At 59.9% G+C, this 23,998-nt stretch overlaps 1 protein-coding gene across 1 annotated transcript; it reads left to right on the forward strand.

Moving 5' to 3' along the window:
- Positions 1-13,601: 13,601 nt before the first annotated feature.
- On the forward strand, positions 13,602-23,171 carry PTTG1IP (PTTG1 interacting protein). Its single transcript, XM_054835748.1, has 7 exons — positions 13,602-13,829; positions 16,317-16,369; positions 17,339-17,447; positions 20,160-20,262; positions 20,370-20,435; positions 20,850-20,896; positions 22,392-23,171. The coding sequence occupies exons 1-7, from the start codon at positions 13,739-13,741 to the stop codon at positions 22,433-22,435; spliced, it is 513 nt and encodes a 170-aa protein (XP_054691723.1). The 5' UTR covers positions 13,602-13,738; the 3' UTR covers positions 22,436-23,171.
- The last annotated feature ends 827 nt before the right edge of the window (positions 23,172-23,998 follow it).

A 23,998-nucleotide genomic window follows, 5' to 3' on the forward strand; every position in this document is an offset into this window, starting at 1 on the left:
GAATTCCACCACCACCACCACCCCCGTTGCGGCAGGACTTTCTTCATCTCCCACCGGCCCCGCAGCCCCGCCGCTCCCCGTCCCCATCCTCATCCCCGTCCCCATCTCCATCTCCATCCCCATCCCCATCCTCATCTCCATCCCCATCCCCATCCTCATCCCCATCCTCATCCTCATCCTCATCCTCATCCCCATCCCCATCCCATCCCCATCCCCATCCTGTCCCCATCCTCATCCTCATCCCCATCCCCATCCTCATCCTCATCCTCATCCTCATCCTCATCCCCATCCCCATCCCCATCCCCATCCCATCCCCATCCCCATCCCCATCCTCATCTCCATCCCCATCCCCATCCTCATCTCCATCCCCATCCCCATCCTCATCCCCATCCTCATCCTCATCCCCATCCCCATCCTGTCCCCATCCTCATCCTCATCCCCATCCTCATCCCCATTCTCATCCCCATCCTCATCCCCATTCCCATCCCATCCCCATCCCCATCCCCATCCCCATCCCAATCCCATCCCCATCCCCACCCCCATCCCATCCCCGTCCCCATCCCCATCCCCATCCTGTCCCCATCCTCATTCTCATTCCCATCCTCATCCCCATCCCCATCCCATCCCCACCCCCATCCCCCTCCCTTCCCTGGGGTTTCCCCCCCCGCCCCCCCGCCCCTCGGTCTCTCCTGCTTTTGAACGGTTTCACCCCTGGCAAAGGTTGCTCTTTTCTAAGGAACGGAACAACCACTGAAAACAAACAAACAAAAAATGCCAAAACAGATAAAAAGCATTTTTATTTTCTTTCCATGACGCGTACGCCTGCCTGCTCAGGGGTGACACTATTTCAGGCATGTCTATTATTTATGTTTTGCTATATTTATACTAATTAGAGACGCCATCCATGTACGTAGTTCTCCAACTTCAAAAAAAAGCAGGAGAAGGAGACTGACGGCTGAGACCGAACTTTCTCAAGAGAAGCAGGCAGAGAGGAGCAGAATACACAGCTATAGCTGCGCTCCCTGTGCCGGTCCCGTACGACGTTCCTGCTCTACGCCCGGGATCTCTCCAATCCTGGCCTCGCTTTCCCTCCCTCCCTCCTGGCGGGGACCCCAGAGAGATGGGTCGGGGCTCCTGGCCGGGATGCTGAGGATGATGGAGTCCCCAGAGTCACGCCAGTTTTAGGGGAGATGGTGGCACTCGTGTCGTCTGTGCCAGGGCGAGAGGAGCATCCCTTCATAGCGCCTGCCTGGTGATGGGCTGTGGCGAAGCACGGAGGAGTCGCACCTTGCGGAGCGTCAGAAAGAGGGCCCCGAGCTGCCCCGCTCCCGTCCTCGCTGACCGACTCCCTCGGGAGCTGTAACCTGTGTCAGCACCTAGCCAAAGCGGGTGACCTCTCCTTTCCCCTGAGATGAGTGTCCCAGCCCTGGCCTCATCCTGTCCGGCAGCTCCAGGTCACTTCTCCTCCATTCCAGGGAGGCAACGGTTTGCCAAACATCCGGGTGAGAGGAGGAGGAGGAGAACGGGGAAGGCTCCTGGCTGGACACCGGCTATTGCCTTCGACCGGGGTACCAAGGGCACACGGGCTCCGGGCTGGGCAGGCAGAGACCCGAGCAGAGCCGGTGAAATTCCTCCCGCAGAGGCTCAGCTGGCAGACACAGAGCCCTTTTCCAGAAAGAAACCTTGCACCAGGGGAAACCTGGCCCGGCTCAGGGCTAACCCTGGCCCTTGCAGGAGCGACGCGCTCGGGATGTGCTATTACCTCCAGCAACGCTCTCTGGCCGGCAGCAGCCCCCCGGGGCTTTCCACGTGGCTGGGAGCTCCCACGGCTTTTGCCAGTTGCTGGAAATGGCCCTGCACGAGTGGCGCAGGAATATTTTTTTTCAGGCAGGGCGTCCAGCTTGACCGCGAGAAGCTGACAGCCCGGCCGGGATGCTGCACTCGCCTGCTCTGCGCTGGGTTTGCTAATGCTCTGCCCAGGCTATTGGCGAAACGCTCTCGGCACACCCAGATGCAAGAGTTTCATTCTTTCCCCGCATCCAAGTAGGTATTCCTTCCAGGGATTAAATTAGCAAATTAAAATGGTAGAAAGACAAAATTATTATGATTAGGCACAAGCCCTGGTGACGACGTGTCTCTCTTGCAGATCTGCATGCTGTGTCCCAGCACAATCCCACCTCCCTCGAAGGGCTGCGGGCAGCGGACTCACCCCCCGGAGTGATTCCCTTAGCGGGAAAGACACCGGGGTCGGGGTTTGGGCAGATGAGATCTACCTGCGGGGGCCTTAACACTGATCCCCAGGCCCGGAAGCCCTGACCGTGCAGGAGAAGGAGGGTCCCTTTGCTGCGGCATCAGCAGCTGCGGTCCAGGGGTGCCGGCGGCAGCCGTGATGCCTCTGAACGCCGACTCCACGCACGCTGGAGGTGAAAAACGCGGGTCTGGAGAAGCGGGAAGAAAAATGTGCTGGCACGGGGATGCTGCCCTGTTTCATAATCTCTCCCCCTGAGGATTCGTAACTTCTCCCCTGGTCCCCATCGCTTTACCGACACTCTCCCTGCTGTGCCGACAGCTCCTTGCCGGGGGTCACCGATGACCAGCCACCCGGCAGAGACCGTGAGGCCGCGGCTGCCCGTGCCTGCTCGGCAAAGTGCTCCTGCCAAGCCTGCGCCTCGAGGCCGGGGCTGGCTAAGCCTCGCTCTCCAGATTAATACAAACGATGTGCTGAAAGCTGGATTGATTAGAGCTGCAGCACCGTTATCTAGCCCCGTCCAAAAAAGCCATCACATTTCGCCTGGCAAAAATTGTCCTTCTTAAACCTGAGTCACTTACGATTCCTTGTTCCGACGCTCGGTAATTTCTCCCTTTGCACCGGTTCCCCCGGCAGGGCCCAGACCCCAGCAGGGAGCAGCAGGCAAAAGGACGGGCAAAGCCGTAGGCAGAGAGCGCAGGTCCCTGCGGCTCCGGGGGCTGAAATCCCTCCCCTGCCCGCTCTGCCCAGCACCCACGGGCTCACCCGAGGAGACGATTGCTTGGCAAAGCCATCGCCCTCCAGGGCGGGCACCGATGGGCAGCCCCCGCTGCTGCCGGAGGCACAGAAGCAGGGCAAGCCTTGTTTTGGGGCCCCTTTTCTCAGTGCAACAAGCAAAGCAGAAGTTAAAAGTGTCTTTAATCTGGGCAGATTTTGGGGGGGGGGGTGTTTATCAGCTCTCTTCTTGATTTAACTCCCATCAATTTGCTGTTGAAATGTTGACCGGAGGCAATGCCGAGGTTTGCTGCTGAGTTGTGCTACCTCCCCTGCCTGGGCTCTGTTACGCCGGGGAGAAGGAATCCCCAGCAATTCCAATTTGATTATTTTCCTGAATATCTAATTACAAATGGGAACCACAGAGCCCGTTAGGGCTCTGAGTAATGAGCACCGCAGTCAAGATACAACTAAAACGAGCCCAGCCTCCCCCGGCCCCAGCTCTCGCTCCCAAGATTCGGAAAGCCATCCCTCCCCCCCCCCACCCCCTCGGTTATTTCTCAGTGACCAGAGGAAAGACAACAAATTTCAAAGGGGGGAAACTAAAACCAACCAAAAAACACTTGAGAAACTTCCAGGCTGATTTTTTTTTTTTTTTTTCTCACAGCTTTTGTTCTGCTCGGCGGCGGTGCCCCCAGGACGGGCAGGGAGAAGGACGAACTCTCCCGCTCCTGCCCGCGGGCAGTCACCAGCGTTATATTAAGTCGCGGTGAGCCTGGAGAGTAGCAGATTAGGCTGGAAATTAGAAAACGCGGTGGGGATGGGACATCCCCCGAGAGGGACTCGGCTGCAGAGCTGGGAGACGTCAGCGCGGCTGAACCGGCCCCTTCCCAGCCGCCGGCGGTGGTGGTGTGGGTGCCCCCGGGTGTGGGTGCCCCAGGGTGTGGGTGCCCCAGGGTGTCGTGCTGGGGCTCCTGTGCCTGGCGAGCCAAGCCGGCGGCAGGGCAGGATGGCCAGCAGCCCGGCCGCGTTCGTTGTTGCGGGTTTTCCCAAAGAGCTCGCTGTCACCCCGGCGGGCTTTTCCCAGCCTCTTGCCTGGGGGTGCTGAGCGTGGCGGGGGGGGGGGGAAACGACAGCATCTCCGCTGCTGGCTGCCCGCTGACTCCATCCCTGCCTGGAGACCAAACTGCCGTCCCCAGGAGCATGAGTTTTAGACGTTCTGGAGGGTGAAATATTTCTGCTTTTGGAAGCTGTGGGGCTGGCGTATCACTCGGGGGAGTGCTGGCAGGCAGCAAGCGAGAGCTGCAGCGATGCAGTCAGAGGGAATATGTGCGGCAGCGCCAGCAGCAGCTCTCCAAGGCTGCACAGCTCTCGCCCGAGCGCGGCTCCTGCGTGGAGCCAGCCTGCTGTCGGGGAAAAACGGTGCGAGTGAGTCAGGGATTTGGGCGAAGCGGCGTTTTTCCCGAGGCTGGAGGAGGATCTCACATTGAGACGGGGACCGGTGGCACGGAGCCTGCGAGACACCGGCTACCTCTGAGCCCGGGCATCAGCATGGGCTGGGGAAACCCAGCGGGAAGGGAGCTGGGCAACCAAGAGCAGTGCTACGGGCTGAGTTGGAGCACCCATGGGTGCTCTGCTAAACATCAGTCCTGCCCTGTGTCCCCTTGAGTGACGTTGATGACCACAGTGATGATGCAACGGCTCGGAAAGGGGGGGGCGTCACGGCATCACGGCATCAGAAGCCGTCAGCAGAGAGCACCGGGGATGGCCGCACACCCGAAACGCAGGGCGCGACGTTGCACCTTCCCATCCGCGTCCCCATTGCGTCGCTCCCCAAAATTACACACCAGTGGTGTAAACGCAGAGCAAAGACGCGAGGGATGCTGCGGCCCAGCCGTGCAGGAGGTGCTCTGCCTGCGTCTGCCGACGTCGGTGTGATATCGTGTTATTAAAACATGTAGAAAAGCGTGCCGCAGAGTGCCATACCTGCGCTCCCAGCGGCTGTTCTAACTCAAGGAAACAGCAGAGAGCAAAAATCACACACTCAGTCAAATACATGGAGACACCCCTCTGCACTGAGATGTCAGCGTATCACCTGCAACCTCAAGCGGCCGGCACCGTGGTGACGGTTCGCTGCCCATGCGCGGGTGCAGCGGGAGAAGGGAGGTGGGAGGAGGAGGGCGGCCGAGGAGCACGAAGCGAATCCGGGGTGCAGGAGCGCGCACCAAGGCCGAGCCCCGGCTCGGTGCCCTTGGGACAGGCGTGGGGACAGCGGGCTCCTGCCTCCCCTCGGCTCTCTGCCTCGGAGCTCAAAGAGCTGTCAGGTGTTGTTAGCGGTGTGACATCTCTTAATAAGGCCCATCTGGTTGGAAGGCAGCGGATCCGGCAGGATTTCTGCAGACCTGATGGCGAATGCTTTTGCCAAGGTTTTACAATCAGCATTAATAAACATGCCGGGGCGGCATTTGGCACCGCAAGCTGAAACTTCCCGGGCTGAGACTGAGAAAAAACCAGAATTACAGCAAAAAAATCCTCGCTGCACAGCAGAGCTCCTGGGCAACTCATTCCACCTTCCGGGACGTGCGGATCCCGCACAGCCTGCGAACACTCACCGGGCTGTGGGTCGCTTCTGGCGGGGTGACTGGTTCCCGCGGATGCCCCGTCTCGCTGGGAGCGCGCGCACGGATCCCGCATCCTTAACCACACGGCTGGCTGGGCTGCCCAGGTTTGCCACCGGCCTTTCATCCACGAAGAGCCACCAGACCTTTATCTGAATCTCCATCCTTCTCGTCCCGTGCCGCTGCGGGACACGGGTGGCTGCGTGGGACCGTCACCGCGGCGTGGAAACCCCTCCGGGAGATTGCGGGGAGGCTGCGGGGATCAAACCCGCCGTGGCAAACCCGCGTCTCGCCTAAGGGCGGCACGTGTCGCTCGGGCAGCGGGCGCCTTTAAAGCGCCGTATGGAAAGCGTCGGGGAGGGAACAGCTGGACCCGTAGGTGTGTATTAGCGGCAGAACAAGCCCACGTGATTCAGGGAAATGCCGCATTCGGGGACGATGAAAGGGTAGAGCTGAACTGAGTGGCTGTCGGTGAATCCCAGGGCTTTAGGGAACGCGCTAGCGGGTGTTTAAACTGCTCTGGAAAGCTTGGCTCCCTTCTGGCAGGCGTTTGGGCATTGCAGGAACGGGCTCTGCCACCCATCCCCGGCTTCTCCCACCAGAGCCAGGGAAACGGCACGGGGCGGAGGGGGGAACCCAAGGCGGTGGTGCCCGTGGGGGACCCCCGCTCGCTGCCGCCCCCCGAGGCCGGGGAAGGGGCTGGCGGATGGCGCAGCATGGGAGCACGCGGCCCCAGCGTGGTGTGAGCTGAGCCTTGCCGGGACAGCCCTGTCCTGGGGGCTGCGGAGCTGGCTGGGGGAGCACGGAGGAGCTGGCGGATCTTCATTTGTGCTCATTAACGTGGGCTGCCGTCTTTTCCGCTCCTGGCTGTAGCAGACCTCCAGCCCCAGCACGCTGCGGCGGCGCTTACGGCATGAGGAAGGCGAGGAGCGGTGAGGCTGGGGTGATGCGAGACACCGGCACCCCCAAGGCACCCCGGCACCCCCAAGGCACCCCTCCGCTCCCACCCACACCCAGCCGGGGGCTTTGGCCTCTCTTAAGTGAGCGGGATTAAATTAGCCTCGTTAGAAATGCCACGGCGCTGAGCAGAGCCAGGCTGCAGGGACACCGAGTCTCCCCGTAGCAGCCTTCGCGGGGCCGCCGGCGGGGACAAGGGGGTCCCCGAATCAAACCGCCTCGACGGCGCTGATCCCATGCGCCCCTGCCGATGCCCTTCACGTTATTCCCACAACCGTGCCCCCGCTGCGCCCGCTCTTCCCCAGGGTGCTGGTGCTGGGCCGTAGGTCTGTCCCCGAATCCCGCCCCGCTGTCCCCGAGGGCTGGCTGGAGCGCTCCTCGCCGTGAGCGATAAGAACGATCGCTTTAAGTATAAACTTCCTTAAATCCCTTGAACTCCTGAATTAAAATAAGGATGTGGGGTTGAACTCGGAAGGTTTTGAAGCAGCTATTTTTGTTATACATCATCATGTGTGTCACGAGGCTAAAATATTTGGAAGGGCTGTGTAAATAGCCGTTTGATCACCTTTTCTCAGCTGGCTTCCCTCTGTCGCACAGCTGCCGCGGAGCAGGGAAGTGTGCGTGGCCCTCCGGTTTACTTCCAGTTACTTTCCGCGTTTCCAAGAGAGCTGCTGTCACAGGCCTCGTTTCATCCGAAATACGTGAGGAGGAGAGGAGAGGAGAGGAGAGGAGAGGAGAGGAGAGGAGAGGAGAGGAGAGGAGAGGAGAGGAGTGGAGAGGTGAGGAGAGGAGAGCAGAGGAGAGGAGAGGAGAGGAGAGGAGAGGAGAGGAGACCAGGGCGCGTGAGGATGCTGCTCCCCTGAGCATCACGCGGAGCTGTCGGGATAAAACTGTTGGCACGGAAATGCTGTCACGTTACTGGGAATTACACCGCGCTCCGGGCGATCGCTGCGTCAACCCCAGGACTCCCGGCGTGTGAAATGGGAATTTTTTCTGACATTTTCAGTGGAGAAAGGGCAAAATAAGGCAGAAGTTGTTTCCCACCTTGAGAGCTGAACCAGCCAGGGAGGCCTGGGGGCACGGTTTGGGGCGCCCCACATCTTCCCCCCGCCCATCACTCCACTCCCAGGCATCACCCCAGGTCACTGGCCAGTCTGCACCCCAAAAGCACCCGCCTGGTGCTGCGGGCCGGGGGAAGCTCTGGCTCTCCCATTTATTTATTTTTTTAAAGCTACGTCAAGAAGATGTTTCTATTAAAAGATCTGGGTCTAAGATGTGAATCCTCAACCGCAGCCAGCCAGCTCGTCTCGGTTTCAGCTCAAAACCCTCCACTGCCGGGCTGCCGGGGCCGGTGCCGCAGCCACCGGGAGATGAGAAACATTTGCCATATGCTGAGGGATTACTGTATAAAACCAAGATGCTTGGCTGCACGCCGAGGTACAGGGTTTCCAAATAGAGTCTGAATCCTGGACAGAAAAGTTCCAACTAAATATAGCCAGAACAGCCTCGGAGTTGACTTTTTTTTTTTTTTTTTTTTTTTTTGGGGTGGGGGGTTCGCTGCAAGTTGCCTGGGTGGGGGGGTTTTGTGCCCTGCTGAGGGGGCAGGTAGAGGCGTGTTTACAAACAGAGGTACAAACCCAAGGAGGTGGTGGGAGGGGGAACCTCACCCTTCCTCCCGCTCGCCCTGGGATGCTCCCGAGGGATGGAGGGGATGCGGATGGAGCCGCTGAGGAGGAGGAGGAACCAAGGGAGGCAGCTCTTGCCTCCTCTCCCTCGCTCCTTGCCCGGGAAAGAGCTATCTGCCCAAAAACCCTTGCAGGGAACCAAAAAAGCTGGGGGTGGGGGCCACGATGCCACAGGGGACAAGACAAGCGGGTGGCCCTGGAGAAAGGCTGGCGCCCGCGGGGGCTCACGTGCACGTAGCTCAGCGAGGAGCAACGTTGCCGGGTGGTTTTGGCAGAGCTGGTCGTGCCGCGGGGCTGCCGGGAGCGACGGAGGGGCCGAGAAACACTTGGCGAGGAGATGGAGCTTTCGCTTCCGAAAGGCGGTTTGGATTTTCTGGGCTGCCAGCCCTGCTCACACCTTTCTGAGACGTGGGTTGGATTACTCAGCCACAGACCCGCCGGCAAAATGCAGAAACAAAATCAAAGCCCAGCAGCGGGATTGGAGCAAGGGGACGGGATTTCAGGGGTGCTGCACGCCGGCCGAGCCAGCCCTCGGCTTTGGCATGGAGCAGCTCCGGGTGCGATAAGTGAAATACTTTTGCAAAAGCTCATAGAAAAAGCAAAAAAAAAAAAAAAAAAAAAAATCCTAAATATCTGGGATGGGAAAGCAGGTGTCGGGTGTGCTCCTCGCACCAAGCGCAGCGTTGGAGAGAAAGCAGTGTGAAGGCATCCTCGGCAACGCAAACAGCATCACTCCTGCGCACGAACCGGCCACGCGCGCCCGAGGCAGCAGGATGCTGAAACTTCTTCATAGGGCTGGGGGAGAAAACTCCCAGGAAGCCATACGTCATTGGCTATATAATATCATATATATATAATATCATAAAATATTGTTAATAACCTCGCCGAGAAAAAGGAGGCGAGAGATGCGCGCTGGTTTGCACGGTATCTGCGAGAGCTTTCCAACACCTTTGCGTTGCGGGTAGTATCTCATTTCAGCGTGCACAGCTCCCAGGACAGCTGGCAGGAGTAGAAATTAAGCAGATGCCTGAGACGCAGGCCTAGAAAACACGGGAAATCCAAGATGGGCAAGTAGCGAATAATCAGAAGTTGTCCAAAAGCAAAAAAACCCACCCCACCCCTGATTTTGTATATTTTTCTAAGGCGGCAGGAAAGCAGCCCGAGGTGCGATCCCTCCGCAGTGGAGGAGCTGCCGGGAGGGAGAAGTCTGGCTCTGCAAAATTCATGTTCCTAAACATCAGCGTTGGGGAGGTCGGTGACATGGGGGAGGTACGGCTAATAATAACAAATCCTGCCGGAGTTATACCTTACATAGATAAAACTGCCGCTGGAACCGGCTTTCTGAGAGCCCAGTGAAGCGCTTTTGTTTAATTTATGGGGCTCAGGCTATATTTAGCCGGCAGATCCTTGGGGTTTTATCTGGGATCGCTGCTCCGAGTCAGCAGCTGGAACATTTTAATTGTTTGCTCTGGGTTTGGGGTTTGGGTTTGGGGTTTTTTCTTCCAAAAAAAGGAAAGCAGGTGCCGGGGTCTGACCCTGACACCCTTGGCGGCACCTCCCGGGACAGGGAGGGCAAACAGGCCTCGGGGCGGCTCTCTGCCTCCCGGGAGACTTTCTGGGGTGATGCGGGGGGGTTCCCAGGGCGAACCCCTGCCCTCCAGCCTGCCGGGCCCCCGCGTTCATCCCCAGCCCCTGTGCAGAGGGCAGCGATCAGCCGGCGAGAGCATGGGGGGGATTTCACCACGCCGCGTCTCCCCATCCTCTGCCCGCTACGGCGATTTAAAAATAGCCTGGGCGGTCCAGCGAGGCGAGAGCATCCCCTTCTTCCAGGAAAGTGAGGAGCCCTGCTCCAGGCCTGGGAGCGTGCCTGCGTTCGGTGGTGGTGGTGGGGTTTAGTCGTTAGGAAAGCCCTTCGGTATCTGCCTGGAGCGTGGACGTGAGAGGAGCCATCTGCTCGGGGGGCAGGCGGTGTTTATGCCCCCGCGCCAGCCCAGGCAGGGACGGGCTCTGCGGACGCCTCGGCCCATCGCGCCGCTCGGCCCCGGTGATGAATGCAGCCGTCTCTGTTTAGGAAAACACCCGCTCTGCCGCGCCGGGATCTCCTGCGGCACCTCGGAAATCCTCCCTGGCCGGTGGCTGGCGAGAGCCGGCGCAGCGGGGACAGCTGCGTGCCGGGGGGCCGGGGGGTCGGCGGGGGCGTCCCTGCCACATCGGGGACCGGGCACGCTGGCAGCCCCTCTCCGAAGACAGCCAGAGGGGACGTGGGGCTGGGACTGAAGGGAGAGCTTTGAAGAAGGACAAGGAAAAGCGACTGTTTTCAACCTTACTTTTGTTTTTCCCCTTTTTTTTTTTTTCTTTTTCTTCCCACAGAGTAAATCTTTTTCATTCGGACCCCGCTGACACAAAGGTTTTGCACCGAAACGCTGGCAATCACCCCTTTCCATCGCTGGCTGGCATGGGGAGCTAATTTTATCCTCCTCGGCCCCCCTCCATCTCTTGGAGATTGTCCTGTTGCAGCCAGGGAGTGCTAGAAAATAGCACATCGCCCACTCATCCAGCCTCCTTCAAGGGAAATATTTATATTATGCCAAAGAGAGGGTTTCCATGGCAGTGACGACTTTAGCACTGTCGCCTTGGAAACCACTTGAGGCCATCTTGAAGGGTTTGAAAATACCCTTCAGAGACAAATAAGGAAAGGGAGCGGAAAGGCCAGCGGGGTTTGGTCTCCCCTGGCTTGCCCATCGGCACCTTGCCCGCTCTCGCTGCCCCGGTGCTCGCCCGCGGGCGTCACTCCGGGTCCCTGCCTGTGCTGTGGGATGCTCCGTAGCCCAAGCGTTGCTTCCTGAACGGACCCAGGACAAACGAAGGAGGCACTTTGGAGGCACTTTGCAAACAGAAATGGTTCGGTGAACGCTTCCTCCCGCCGCCCGAGCCTGCCGGCAGCAGCTCTGGTGTCAGGGCTTTGCTCGGTGAGTGTGTACGGAGACTTCCCCGGGCCCACTAACGCCGGAGCAATGCCCGTGCCTGCCCAGCCTTGGGCGCCAGCCGCTTTCGGAGGAACAAACACACAGGTCCCCCGTCTTTTCAGCAGCCCCCAAGTCCCCGCAACATGCAAAGAGCCCCGTGTTTCTCCCGAGGAGCTGCCAAAACCCAAACCACCCGCAAAAGGTGGCTGCTGGCATCAGAGCACTCGCCTGTGGTGGCAAAATCAAGAGAGGCTCGTTCCCTCCTCGGCGTCGCCCGTCTCCCACGGCTCAGCCCCCACGTCCCGCGGTTCGGCCAACCTAACGCTGTCGGCCGTTTACTCTCCCTGCCTGCAGGAGCTCTGCCGCCAGCGGCCGGCCCATCTGGCTCTCAAGGACACCGGGAGCACGGCAGGGAGAGCGGAGCTCTCAGAGTGGGTGGACGATGAGCTCCACGACGAAGCTGGCGGCGGCAGGGGTGGCTGGTGATGCTGCCTGCTTAGGCGGGATCGCTTTCTTCAGGGGTTGTTTCCACCTTGCTGAAAAATATTAATCGTTGTCTTAATTTAGTTGAGGGCAATCCAAACCACGTTTTTATTCCTTCTCCCCAAGCTGACTCCACACCGGGGAGTCAGATATTCACCAAGCCAGAGCTCTGCCCTTGGCACCCACGTTCGGCTCTGCAGGACATCCCTGGCGCTGCCGGCTGCCTCCCACCCACGGGCTCCTTCACGCCGTCCCACGCCTGCCCCACGGCCAAAATCACTCAGCCACGAACAACTCGGCCAGCTTTCCACAGAGAAACAGCCGTGTAGTGCTTAGTCCCTCCGTGGGATCCCGAGGGTGGGGGTAGCTCCTGTCTCCCTGTCCCGCTGCCCGTGCCAGGCTGCCTGCTCCTGCCTGCGCCTCGAGAGGGGCAAGGTGCGTTTCGGGGATGCGATAGGGATGGACTGGCGGTGTCAGGGCGTGATGCCCTCTGGAGATTTGCAGCCACGTGTCTGCTTGAAAAAGCTTGGTCTTGTTCTGAATCAGCCTGGCCGCAGTGTGCCTTTACACCGGAGCCCGATGCCCACCCAGCTTCGAGGGACTGTGGCTTCAGCCGTCACTGCAGAGCAGGGAAGCAGCAGCTGGCGAGGACACAGCACCCCACGAGGACACAGCACCCCACGGGGATACGGCACCCCACGGGGATACGGCAGCCCACAGGGATACAGCACCCCACGCTACCCAGGGGAACCCGGGCGCAGGATTGCAAGCCAGGACGGGCGCGCTTATGGGAACTGGCAGTTTTGCCCGGCTGCTGCCAAGAAGCCCGCGTACACGTGGTGGTACTCTCACCCGTTCCCAAGGGATCTGGGGTAAAACCAGGTGCCCGAGCAGCCCCACGCAGGCAGCATCGCAGCCCCCCTCACGGTGACAGTCGGAAACCCGTTTCTTTCGGGCTCTCTGCACCTCTGGGCAGGAATCGAGCGGTGCAAGCTCTTTGCCTCCAGCACAGGAAAGCACTCCGCTGTATTCTTGACCTACAGCATCTGAAAATCCCTGTTTATACGGATGCAGCTTCTCACTTCTCGAACACTGAGCATGTAGGCTTGAGGCCAGCGGGCTTCTGTCTGTGCCCTGGAGGGAGACCCCAACGCCCTGGGTGACACGAACATTCGCAGCTGGTCCATGCCAACCGAGGTGAGAGGCTGGGATGCAAAGCGTGGAATTACAAGGGTAAATATTTATTCATGGGCACGCGGGGTACCCGAACGTGGCTTTACACAGGGTTCTTACACCCTTCAACACGGAGGTACAAGAGGACTTGACTAATCGCTAACACCCACGCTACCGGTTGCTAATCACAGCGAAACTTTGCAAACCCGCTCTATTTCTGCAGCGTTCTTGCCGCTCGTCTATCGATCCAGGCGCCCCTGGCGTCAGTCTTGCTGGAGTTACTGGTCGGTGACAGCAGGCGATGCCGGGAGGGTTTCAAGGACGTGTCAGCGGGGCTGGGATGCTGGCGTTACCTGGGCCGACTGGGGTATCCCTTATCCTTCACGGACCGCTCTAAGCTTCCCAGAAGCGAAGTCCTTCTTTCCAGGGCCGGGCTGTCCTTTCGTTTGTTTTACTTCACGCGAACACCGCCAAAGTCTCCAGGAAAACTCCCCTACAAATACAGGTTAACGACGGCAACGCTGCCGGGAGCAGTGCCGGGTGCCACGGGCAGCCAAGGGGGCCTGGGGACCCTCCGGGGCCGCTCTCCCGTTCGGGCTGTCACTGCCCCAAAAACCCGGAGGCTTTTGCGGGGGGCCGGGGCCTGCCGCGGGGGGCCGGGGCCCGGGGCTGCGCGGGGTGGGGCGGTGGCGGCCCCGGGAGGCCCCGCGGCCCCGGGCGGGCAGCTCCTCCAGCGGGCCCCGGCCCGCCCCCGCCCCCAGGCCCTTCCTTCTGCTCCGGCCGGTGCTCGGGCCGCCGCCGGCTCCCTGCGCTCCGTGCCCGGGGCCGCCCCCCAGCCCGCCCCCGGCGCTCGGCCCTACATAGGCGGCGGCGCCCGCCCCGCCCGGTTCCGCCATGGCCCCGGTGCTCGGGCCCTGCGCAGCCCTGGCCCTGGCCCTGGCCCTGGCCCTGCTGCCCGCCGCCGCCGCGCAGGACGTGGCGGGAGGTAAGCGCGGCCCCGGGCTCGGCGCTGGTGGGGTCCCGGCACGGCCCTGCCGGTACCGGGACACCCCCCCCGCCCCGCCGGACCGGGAGCTCTGAGCCCTGTGGTCCCGGCCCTGCTGGGTGCTCCCCCCGCGCCTCGGGGGACGAGGATGGGGAGCAGATCCCGGGAGCAGGCGCTGCTCGCAGAGCACCCGAAACTCGTGGCTTTGCTGTTACTTTGGACCCCGCTTCGGCGGGACGTCTGGGCACGGGGTGGCCGCTGGCCGAGGCGCTGTGGCCACTCGGGATGGCGACGGGCAAGTCCCGTCCTTGCTGGGAGCTCTGCAGGGTGCAATCCTGCGTGGGGTGCTGGAAGAGAGGCTTTACTTGCCGCTTCTCCATCTGCTGTTCAATGTAACTGCGTTCAGTGGTGCCCACGGCTCGGCCAGGTCTCAGGCGGGAGCCGGGTTACCCCCCCCGGGCAGGGGGGACTCGCTGGGCAGCCAGCCCCCACCCATGGCCGGGCGGAGGAGACCCTCCCTCGGAACAGGGGAGACGGGCTGGGGGAGCCCCAGGCTGAGAGCTGCAGACGAGGGAGGTGGGCGCTGTCAGATGCGGGTGAGGAGCAGCGGGTGGCCGACCGCTTCTCCTTGGCGGGTGGAGGATGTCGCGTAGCCCCGTGGGTGCCATGCCGCATCGAGGGGAAGCTCTAGCAAAGGGTTGAGAGGAGAGCGAGGACCACCATGTGTCCTGCTCTCTTCCTTCCGCCCCAAGCCATCCACTTGTCTTGCAGCCCAGTGGCAGAAGCGTTATCCAGGAGGCTTCTGGCACAGCAAGAGCCGCTCTCCCCACCTCTGTCCCCGAGGACTGCGGTGCTTCCCGTGCCATCCTGTGCGAGTGCACTGGTCCCCTGAGGTTCAGACAAAACCCCAATCCTGAAGGGCTGCAAGGTCCTGGAAACGGAGGAGGAACCCCAGCTGGGGGTGCCAGGAGAGGGGACACCCTGGGGGAAAGCAGAGCGGCCCTGGGAAGCCCAGTTAAAACCCCAGGCTCTCCTCTTGCCCGCCAGTGGCCTCCCGCGGTGTGAGAGGGCTGTTTCATGACTCCGAGCAAGCAAAGAGTCTCGGGGGCAGCACAGGCGCGGGGGTGCTTTTCTGGCCTCGGCTGGGGAAATAGGGAAGAAGCAGCTTCCTAGAGTGTTCAAAATCTGCAATCTCGGGCTCCGGGCAGTGTGTAAACACCCTTATCGGAGCTACGTTAATGAATTGCCCAGTTGTTTGGAGGGCTGCGCAGAGCATGTGACTGCTGACAGTGGGTCACAGCTGAGGGCTCCTGCCAGCTGGAGAGAGAAAATGCAGCTTTGCTGCTTGTGAGCGTGGAAAACAAGCACCTCTGGGACTGACTTCTTCCTGATTAAGGTGCTACAAAGCAGTGATCCTTCTTCCACCAATTACTGAGTCGTCAGGCAAATTGGTTTGTGCTTTTTTGTTTGGGTTGGTTTTTGTTGTGGTTTTTTTTTTTAAATCACAGTCAAACAGGCTGGTGCTTCAACTCTTTAGGCAGGGGTGAGGTTTAAATGACTGATCCTTAAGGGCTGGCAAACCACTCTTCCTGAGGATCTGGGGGAGCATACCAGTGAAACGCCAGGCCAGGATGCTGTAGAAGACTTCCCCGAAGAGCTAGTGCTGCCAGCAAGCCCAGGAAGGCGGCTGGACTGGGCCACCTCGTCCTGTGTTCATCCATCCCCCCCGCCCAGCTGACCTGCATCCCCTGCGGACGCTGTTGTCCGTGGTCCGGGAGCTGCCCGTGGCTCTGTAGCCTATAGCAGAGGTCTTCCTCCCCCAAATGGGGTGGAAACAGGTTCTGAACGTGGGCACAGACCTTGGCTGCGGTGCCGCTCCGTCACCTGGAGCGTTTCCTGCTGAAGGAGGGTTTGGATGAGTCGGCTGGGGCAGGGTACGGCCCTCACGTGCAGTGGGAGGGTCCGGGCTCCCGTGGGGGCTTCGCTGCGTGTCCTCCCTTGTGCTCCTCTGCTTCTGCTTTTCCTGGTACAAACTTCCTCGTCTGGGGCTTGTTTGCTTGAGCCGCTTGTCGTCAGGCGATATGGGACTGCACACCCTGCCCACTGCTTCTCCTCATCCTCACGGGGTCCCTCTGGCCCGACCCCCGCTGTGTCCCAGCTGTCCTGCTGCTGCCGGCCACCGCAGATGCTCAGACTTTTAGGGGACTAAGAGCCAGGGAGAGGAACTCCCAGCTCGGGGCTTTGGGACAGTGTGGGCAAGGCAGATGACTTCCACTTGCATTTGGGCCTTCCACCATGACACTGAGTGCGCTTTGAAGCTGGCAGCTCTTACAGCAGCATTACGCTCTGTTGCCGCTGGTCTGATGGGAGCGACCACCTCCTGGAGCGGGCAAAGCAGCGGGCAGGAGCCAGCTCTGAGGAGCCCGGAGTTTTAAACCACTGAGAAGCTGTTCAAAGTACCGAGGTGTCTTTTTTTCCTTCCTGTAGATTGTCACCAGTACACAAACAAGAGCTGTGAGGAGTGTCTGAAAAATGTCACCGTAAGTAGCAGCGGTAAAACTCCTAGCCTCTCGCGATGCCTGAAAACATGGCGTGGGCTTCTGCGGGGCTGTTTCGGAGCAGCTTCTCCCCTGGAAGGGGGGCCGCTCCCCTGCCCTTGTCCTGAGCATGCTGCAAATGCCACCCCCCATGACGGTGAGAGGGCAACCTCCCCGCGGGGCTCTGGGAAGAGGTTGTTAGAAACCATTTGGGTTTTGTTGTACACTTTTTGAGTCGAGTAATGGAATTGCTGAGGCCCTCACGGATGGGAGACACCATCAGGGGACACGCACGGTGAAGGAGCTGAGCGGGTTGGACTGGCTAGCCGAGCTGCCCCTCCGCTGGTCTGGGGGTGCCACGGCACTGGGCGGATGCGGGATGCATACCTGTGTCCTGCCAACCTCCGCTGCCTTATTTCAGATATCAGCAAACTTGAACTTGAGTCAGATCTCACAGCTGATTTAGCCAGAACCAGTTTAACCAAACCTAACCGAACGCTGACGTTGGGGGTTGGAGCCACCAGGAGAAGAGGGTGCAAAGCTGTTGCAGGTCGTCTGGCTGGGAAGGGCTGGCCAGGGCACGCACCCCCCTCTCCTACTCACCAGCTCTCTGTTGAGTGGCTGTCTCAAAAGCTTTCTCCTTGTCCCAAAAATGATGCACGGAGTAAACATGAAGGATTTGGCGATTACTACCATCGTGCAAGCCAGGAGAAGGGTTCTTGGCACCTTGACTTGCTCTAGAAATCTGCGCTCCCCTCGCCTGCCTCTCCTGGCATGGGCAAGCCTGATGCAGCCCGTGCTGACCGAACGCAACTGCTGCTCCCCAGCATCCCGGGGCCGCTGGGTGGTACCTGGTCCTTCGGGAGCAGGTGGCGGTGGCCGTCTTGTTGCGGCTACCAAAAGCAGAGCACGGCTAGCTAGCAGTACTGCCGTGCACCGGTAACGCTGTGCTGCCTGGTTCCTGTGTCCCAGTGCCTGTGGTGTGCCAGCAGCGGGAGGTGTGTGGAGTACCCCGTCCGAAGAATCCTCCCCCCGGCCGACCTCTGTGACCTCCGCTCGGCGCGCTGGGGTGTCTGCTGGGGTAAGTGGATCACGCTCGAGCGATGGCTGCCTCTCGTGCTGGCTGCTAAGCGGCACTGACTGCCGCTCGCGCGGTGGCGATGGGAGGTTTCCCCTGCCTCCCTTTCTCCCTGCTGGTGCAGCAATGACGGGCTGAAGTCAATCAGGGTTCTGCAAACTTCCTGAAGCGTGGGTGAGAAAGCAGAGTGTGAGCAGTCCCTGCCTTCTGGCAAGAAGGACCCGTGGGGCTTTAGCAACTCTAAATATGTTCCTCGTGCTTTGGTGTGATGGAGGCTTCCAAACGTGGCTAGTGCCTAGGAACAGGAGTCGAAGGCGCTCTGCGGGCAGCTGCCCGCGCAACCCTTCCCGGTGTCCAACTCCTCAGCAGCCCCTCTCTGCGCCCCGTGTGCCCTTCCTTGCGCTGCCGCTGGCTCCGCACGTGTAGCCGTGCGGCTGCTGTCCCAGGCAGGCTCTTAAAATTCACGGGGGCTCTGGAACCAGAAGTGAGGTGACTTCTCTGGAGGCCTGCGTGGGCTCCCAGCGCTGAGCGTGCCACGGTCCTGCTCAGCTCTGGGCACCCACGTCACCTCCGGCAGCTTTTTCTGGCTGCCTTTCCTCCTCGGTGCTCTGTTTCCTGGTGGGTTTCTGGAGAAATTTGTGTCTTGTTTAGACCAGGCACGCTCGTGCTCAGACAGGACCCAGGTTTTGGGGGCTGGGGCAGCTAGGAAACAAGCTGGGGCTTGATTTCTCTCCCCCGTCCCCTTGATGAGGAACTTGGAGTTGAACTGTGGTCGCCTGACATCTATTGCGCTTGAGGCTGGGCTCTCTTCTCTACCCACAAGAGAGCTAAAACCGCTGCCATACCTTGTGGAGGAAGAATCTCCTCTTTGTGAGTGCTACAGGATGCTTTTCTGAAAGTTGTGTAAGACCTTGAAATACTAGTTTGTATGTGAGTAGCTTCACAAAAGGTTTCATTATAGAAGAACGCGTTCCTTGGCTTGCAAAACTCGCTTTAGAGCAGATTAGTCCTGTGGGAGATTAGCTCTTAAATGAGTCTGCGTTTTTGGTCTGGGTGACTTAAGCCTTTATCACCGGGTGGAGGAGCGGCTGGTGCTCTGCCACGGACCTCTGTGGGAAGGGGGGGTCTGGACCCCAGGCTCACCCTGAAAGCCAAGGTCTCAGAAGCACCAATACAGATGGGTGCTGGTGGAGAAGCTCTTCTGAGCTGAAGAGGCGGTTTGGGCATCTCACCTCCACCGGGCTGACTTCTGATCCTTGGCTTTTGGGCTGTCCCCTGCATGACTCCGCGGGTCCGCCGCTGGGCAGCCAGCAAAAGCTTTGCGTAGCTCTGAGGCAAGACAGCGCTGTGGACAGTTGGGTCTCAAATACCGCCTTTCTCAAAGCCTTCCTGGGAACGCGGACCTGCAGCCCTCCCTGCTGCTGGGTGACTGCCGGAGGGGCTACGTGAGCCCGCCCGTGGGGCCAAACGCAAGTGTCTGCAGGCCGGTGGCTTGCTGACTTCTGGTCTCACTGGTGACCTGCTAAGCCATGGCAGCTGTCTGTGGCTGGTGTCTGGAGCCGCATCCTTGCCACGGTAGGCTGGGTAGGGATGCGGTATGATTTGAGAGTCAGACGGCACAGTTGGCCGCGGTGAAGCTCTCCAGTGGGAGCAGGGGCTGGAGGCTTTGAAAACAAGTTCAGTGGTGGAGATGGCCAGGCTGGAGCACCCCGATGAGGTGGCTACCGCTGAGTCCCTGCAGCGAGGGGACAGGCAGGCATCTTCTGAAAGGCCCTGATGCACACCACGTGCGGTGTTCAGGCTGGGCTCACGTCTGAGCTGCGTGGAGAAGGGATCAGAAGTGCTCTGAGCAGGCTCACGTGCGCTGGGATTTCTGTAACTTGGCTGCTGGGTGCGAAGTGGCTCCTAAACAAATATTTCCGCAGGCCAAGTCTCTGAACAGTCTGAATCACACTCGGAAGAAACCCCTCTTTGTTGCAGAGGATTTCAGGTGGTGTCTAGATACGTCTGGTTTGGCTGGTGCCTCTACCGCTGTAGCTGCAGGAGCTGAGTAGGACAACTGCCTCCATGGGGCCAGGGCTCGAGGCTGCTGCTTCCCACTGTGTCCCGGCGGGTTCTGCGCTGCGCGTGGGCGAGCTGATCCCCCAAGCCCTGGGAGGTGGGGCGGGGGGGTACATGACGCACTCCTCTGTCTTCAGCTGCTTCAGCAGCACTGCTGGCCCCAAGCCCATAAGTCCCAACGGATCTTGCCTCGCACTCTCTTGCCCCAGGACTCTGGACACCCCTGAGTGCCTCCAGTCCGTGTCATCTCCTCCTGGATGACTTCTGAGGCTGGCTCCTGCAGGCAGTAGAGGTTGCTCCTCAGCCCTGAAGCCTCCAGTTTTTTTTCCCTTGATGGGTTCCTGTTCACCCGGATTAGTGATTAAGACAGCTTTGCTCCTGTTTCTGCCGGAGGAGTTTGACCCGAGTGCGTTTGCTCTTGCCTTTCTTCATGGCCAGCAACCGAGCGCTAGAGTCAGCACTACGTATGCTCAGCTGGTGTGTACGTGCTGGTGCCAACACGTGCGTACCTATAGATAACGATGTCCATCCTGCGTTCCGTGTCTCCAGCCCAGTGACTGAAGCTCCTGGTGACAGCAGCCCTATGCTTGTAAATATTGTAACTCCAGGCAGCCGTGCATTTGTGCGCTAAATGTGTTTTGTCAAATCCTTTAGTGAACTTTGAAGCCCTGATCATTGCGATGTCCGTGGTGGGAGGAACGATCCTCATCACATTGGGGGTCTGCTGCTGCTGCTGTTGTAAGAAAAAGAGCAAAAAGCAAGTATCGGAGGGGTTCCCTCTTTTCTTGGAGTAGCTCAGATGCAACCACGTGCTGTTGCAGAACTGAGTGCCGAGCGCTGCTAACGGGCTCTTCTGTCTGCTAGGCCAGACAAGGATGACGAGAGGGCGGCCAGGGAGCGGGAGAAGAGGCGGGTGCGGCAGGAGGAGAGGTGAGGTTGCCCCGCAGTCCCCGCTCCCCTGCGAGCCGTGCTGCCCCAGGCTGCAGCGTGATTTGGCTCCTGTCCATGCCATCAGGCATAACACCAGGAGGCACGTGGGGCTTGACGCCTGCGGTTGGTGGCTGCTTTGACCCTAGCTCAAATGTAAACCTCACGAGCAACGTCTTTTTGGGATGACTGGCTGATGCAGTATCCCAGCAGTGCTGTGTGTGCGGCTCCCTGAGGGCTGCTGATGTGTGTGGGCTCTGGTGGGCCCCAGCGCCACAGGGATGTGGGTGGCGGGGGGGGGGGGGGGCTGAGCAAACCTGGAGCTCCCTAGGTTGGGAAGAAGGAGCTGTAGCTCCTCTTGTTTGGTTTTGTATCGCCAGTCACTGATGTGTGGTTTTTCTGCTTTGCTTCTTGCAGGAGAGCAGAGATGAAATCACGGCATGATGAAATCCGAAGAAAATATGGTACAGTGCTGATGCGAGTGGTTCAGGCTAGGGTTCGGCTCAAGCAGCCTCAGTAGCTGTGTTCCTTGCTATGGTTACAGCTGCAGAGGAGACTTGGCCAGCAGGGAAAACACCGCCTCCGCTTCCCCCGTCTCAGTGAATTGCTTTTGCCTCTGGGAGCAAGCGTAGAGATGCTTGGGTCACGGCGTGTGACCCCACGCGATTGCTGCTCCCCTTGGGCAGAGCAGTGTTTGACACCCCCCCCCCCGCCCTTGGGACCTGCGTCCTCCGAACTCCCCACGTGGGAGAAGCTGCTGGGCCTTGACTGGAGGGGAGAAGCAGAAGCTGGCAGACCCAGCGCCAGCCACGATGCTGCTGCCCTTCAGGCATGGCCCTGCGGTCAGCGAGTGGCCGGGGGGCCAGGCAGCACCCTGGGGTGCAGCAGCCCGGGTGCCCACAGCCGCAGGAGCACAGAGCGGGCACCAGCCCGGCCGCAGAGTGGGTCCTCTGTGCCGGCAGCGCTTCCCCGGGAGGTGGCTCAGCACCCCTGGTGCTGGGAGTGCATGGCCTCCCGCCTGGGGCTGGGCTGGCTTTCGGGGGCATCCCACCACCCCGGGGCGGGTGGGGACCTGCCTGAGGGGGACAGCAGCCTGGAAGGAAGTGGGGAGCAGCCTGGAGCTGGTGGAGGGGTCTCTCCTGCCTGCTCGTTGGGGCTGCTGGGGGCTCCCAGGGTGGCCGTGGGGCAGGGAGCCGTGAGGCTCCCGCACGCTGCACGTGGCAGTCTCTGGCTTTGCGGGGGGGGAGGACCATAGGGAATGCTGGAGACCCTTCCTCTGCCTGCAGCGGGTCCAGGTTGGGCAGGAGATCCAGGGGGAACGAAGAGCAGGCAAAGCTGTGCCTGAAGGAGCTCTGGGTGGGGGAAGCACCTTGCGTGGAAGTGGAAGAGCTGTGCTCCACGACTGTTGCCATGCCAGGGCTCTGTCTCGCTGCAGCCTGACCGCAGAGTTGGCAACCTCGTCCTTTCTGGCTGTTTCTCCTCAAAAGTGATGGGCTGGGGCAGGGAAAGCAGCCAACAGCGGGACAGGGGCTTGGCACTGGCCCAGAAGTCAGCCCCATACCCTGCTCTGCTGTCTCCTAGTCGGTGGGTGTAGGAGCAGGTCTAAGAACAGTTTTAATTTAATTTGGGTCGGGGCTCTGAGCTTCCAAGTCCAGTTGACCGGAAGGAGCGTGCAGATGGGGCGCTCTGTCGTGCTGCTTTACCTGGGCTTTCACGGACTGCTGGGGAGAGGGGTTTGCCATCAGGTCGGGCTCCTTAACGGATCTCTCCTCTTGCGCGGAGGTGTGAAATAGTGCTGGCCGCACGCACGGCTCGAGCGAGAGCAGGTCTTTGGGAAGGACTGCGGGGCAGGAGGCTGGATGAAGCACAAATGAGAAAGTTGTTACCAAGCACTAGGTTTCTCGCTGGCCGTGACTGGCACGGCAGCCGCTGTCTGAACAAATCTCTCTTCTCTTCTAGGCCTCTTCAAGGAAGAGAACCCTTATGCAAAATTTGATAATTAGCATCTCCAGACCTGCCCGCCCCAGTGAGCAGTGCCTCCGTGCAGAGCCGCAGGACTGCACGCCTTCCCCGCCACGAGGAGACCACCGTGGTGCCACTTCAGCTGCCACAGAGGATGAGCCAAATGCTTGGAGTCACCATCATCCCCACTCCAGGTGCCCGGTTTGCTCCAGAGCTTTGCTCTTGTTCTGCTGGTGCAGGAAACACGGTGGCAGTACTGGAGGATGACACGTTTCTTCTCACTCACCCCTGGGGTGGTTATGGAGTCCAAAGCAATGCAAACAACAATCCTTGGGCCGAGGGCAAAACCAACCTTATGCATCTTTCTTGCTCCTGCCTCACCAAATACCCTTCACGCGCACAGAGCCAGGCTCTTCTGTCCCCCTCCTTTCTTTTTCTCTTTTTTTCTTTTTAGTATAGGCAAAAGCCAGCAAGAGTTTCTTGACTTGGTCAGCAAGAGGCCTTGGCTGCTACTCCAGGTGCCTGTACTCGTCCCAGCACATTAGCACTCCTTGCAAAAAGCACAAGTTCCTGGTTATTTTGGGCCTCCAGGAGGAAGGTCCCATGTGCACGTTCTCACTTGCAACTAATCTGGGGAAATGCCCCGATTCTCCTACCTCTCCGTGCCTTTCTAGAAAGGTGGTCTCCTGGGCTTGATGGCCACGGCTGATAGCAATACTGTAGGGTTCAGATGCATTTACAATATGTTGACTACATATTAAACTGATTTGATTACTGTCCTAGTCTGAAAGAGTTTAATTCCGCTTCCACAGCAGGTACGGGTTGGCGGCGATGGCTGAGGGAGTCGTGGCCCTGACGGGGTGGTGGAGGGAGGCAGAAGCAAGGCTGCTTTGGAGTGCTGCTGGGCTTGCAAGGAGGAGTCTGTTCATGGTGATGTTCAGTCGTTGGGAAAAGCCAGGTGGTGGGAGCAACGCTGCTCTCTCAGAAAGGAGCTGGGCCTGTGTCCCCCAGCACCCCCGAGAGCCCCTGTTGAAGTGGGGTGGCCTGGGGGCTCCTGGCAGCGCTGGGCACAGATGTAAACCCTGTCCTGCGCTACCTGTGTAAGAGACCTGGGGGTGGGGAGAGGAGGGTGGGGGCTGACTGCTCTTATGTGATCCTATGCTTGGCCAGAATTGGCATTGCGGTATGGAGGAGCCTTGCATGCAAGCAATGCACCTTCCTTCATAGCTTTGTCTAAGAAAAGCTGACTACTGCCTTCTGCCAGGTGGGGTGACTCGCTTCAGGCAGCATTTCTGTGGGCTTGCACAACACGTTCCGTTTGCACGACCAGGCTTACGGCCCTCGGACACAAACTGCTCGAGCTGAGCTCGTGAAGCTAAACCAGCTGCGAAACCTTGGTGCCGCTGCGCTGGCTGCCGGAACCTGGCTGGCTTTCGCCAGGATGGTCAGAGGTGCGAGACTTGCAGGTGACTTTTCATCTAGGCTGTCCCTGGCCGCTGCCGGGAGATATTTGGCTTTGGGTGGTAGGAACAAACGGAACGACCCTGCCAGTGCTGAATGAGCACCTGGTCTGTAACCCAGGCTCCTGTTCAGCGTGAACTAGG

This window comes from Grus americana, chromosome 9, assembly GCF_028858705.1.
Source record: "Grus americana isolate bGruAme1 chromosome 9, bGruAme1.mat, whole genome shotgun sequence".
Taxonomy (NCBI): domain Eukaryota; kingdom Metazoa; phylum Chordata; class Aves; order Gruiformes; family Gruidae; genus Grus; species Grus americana.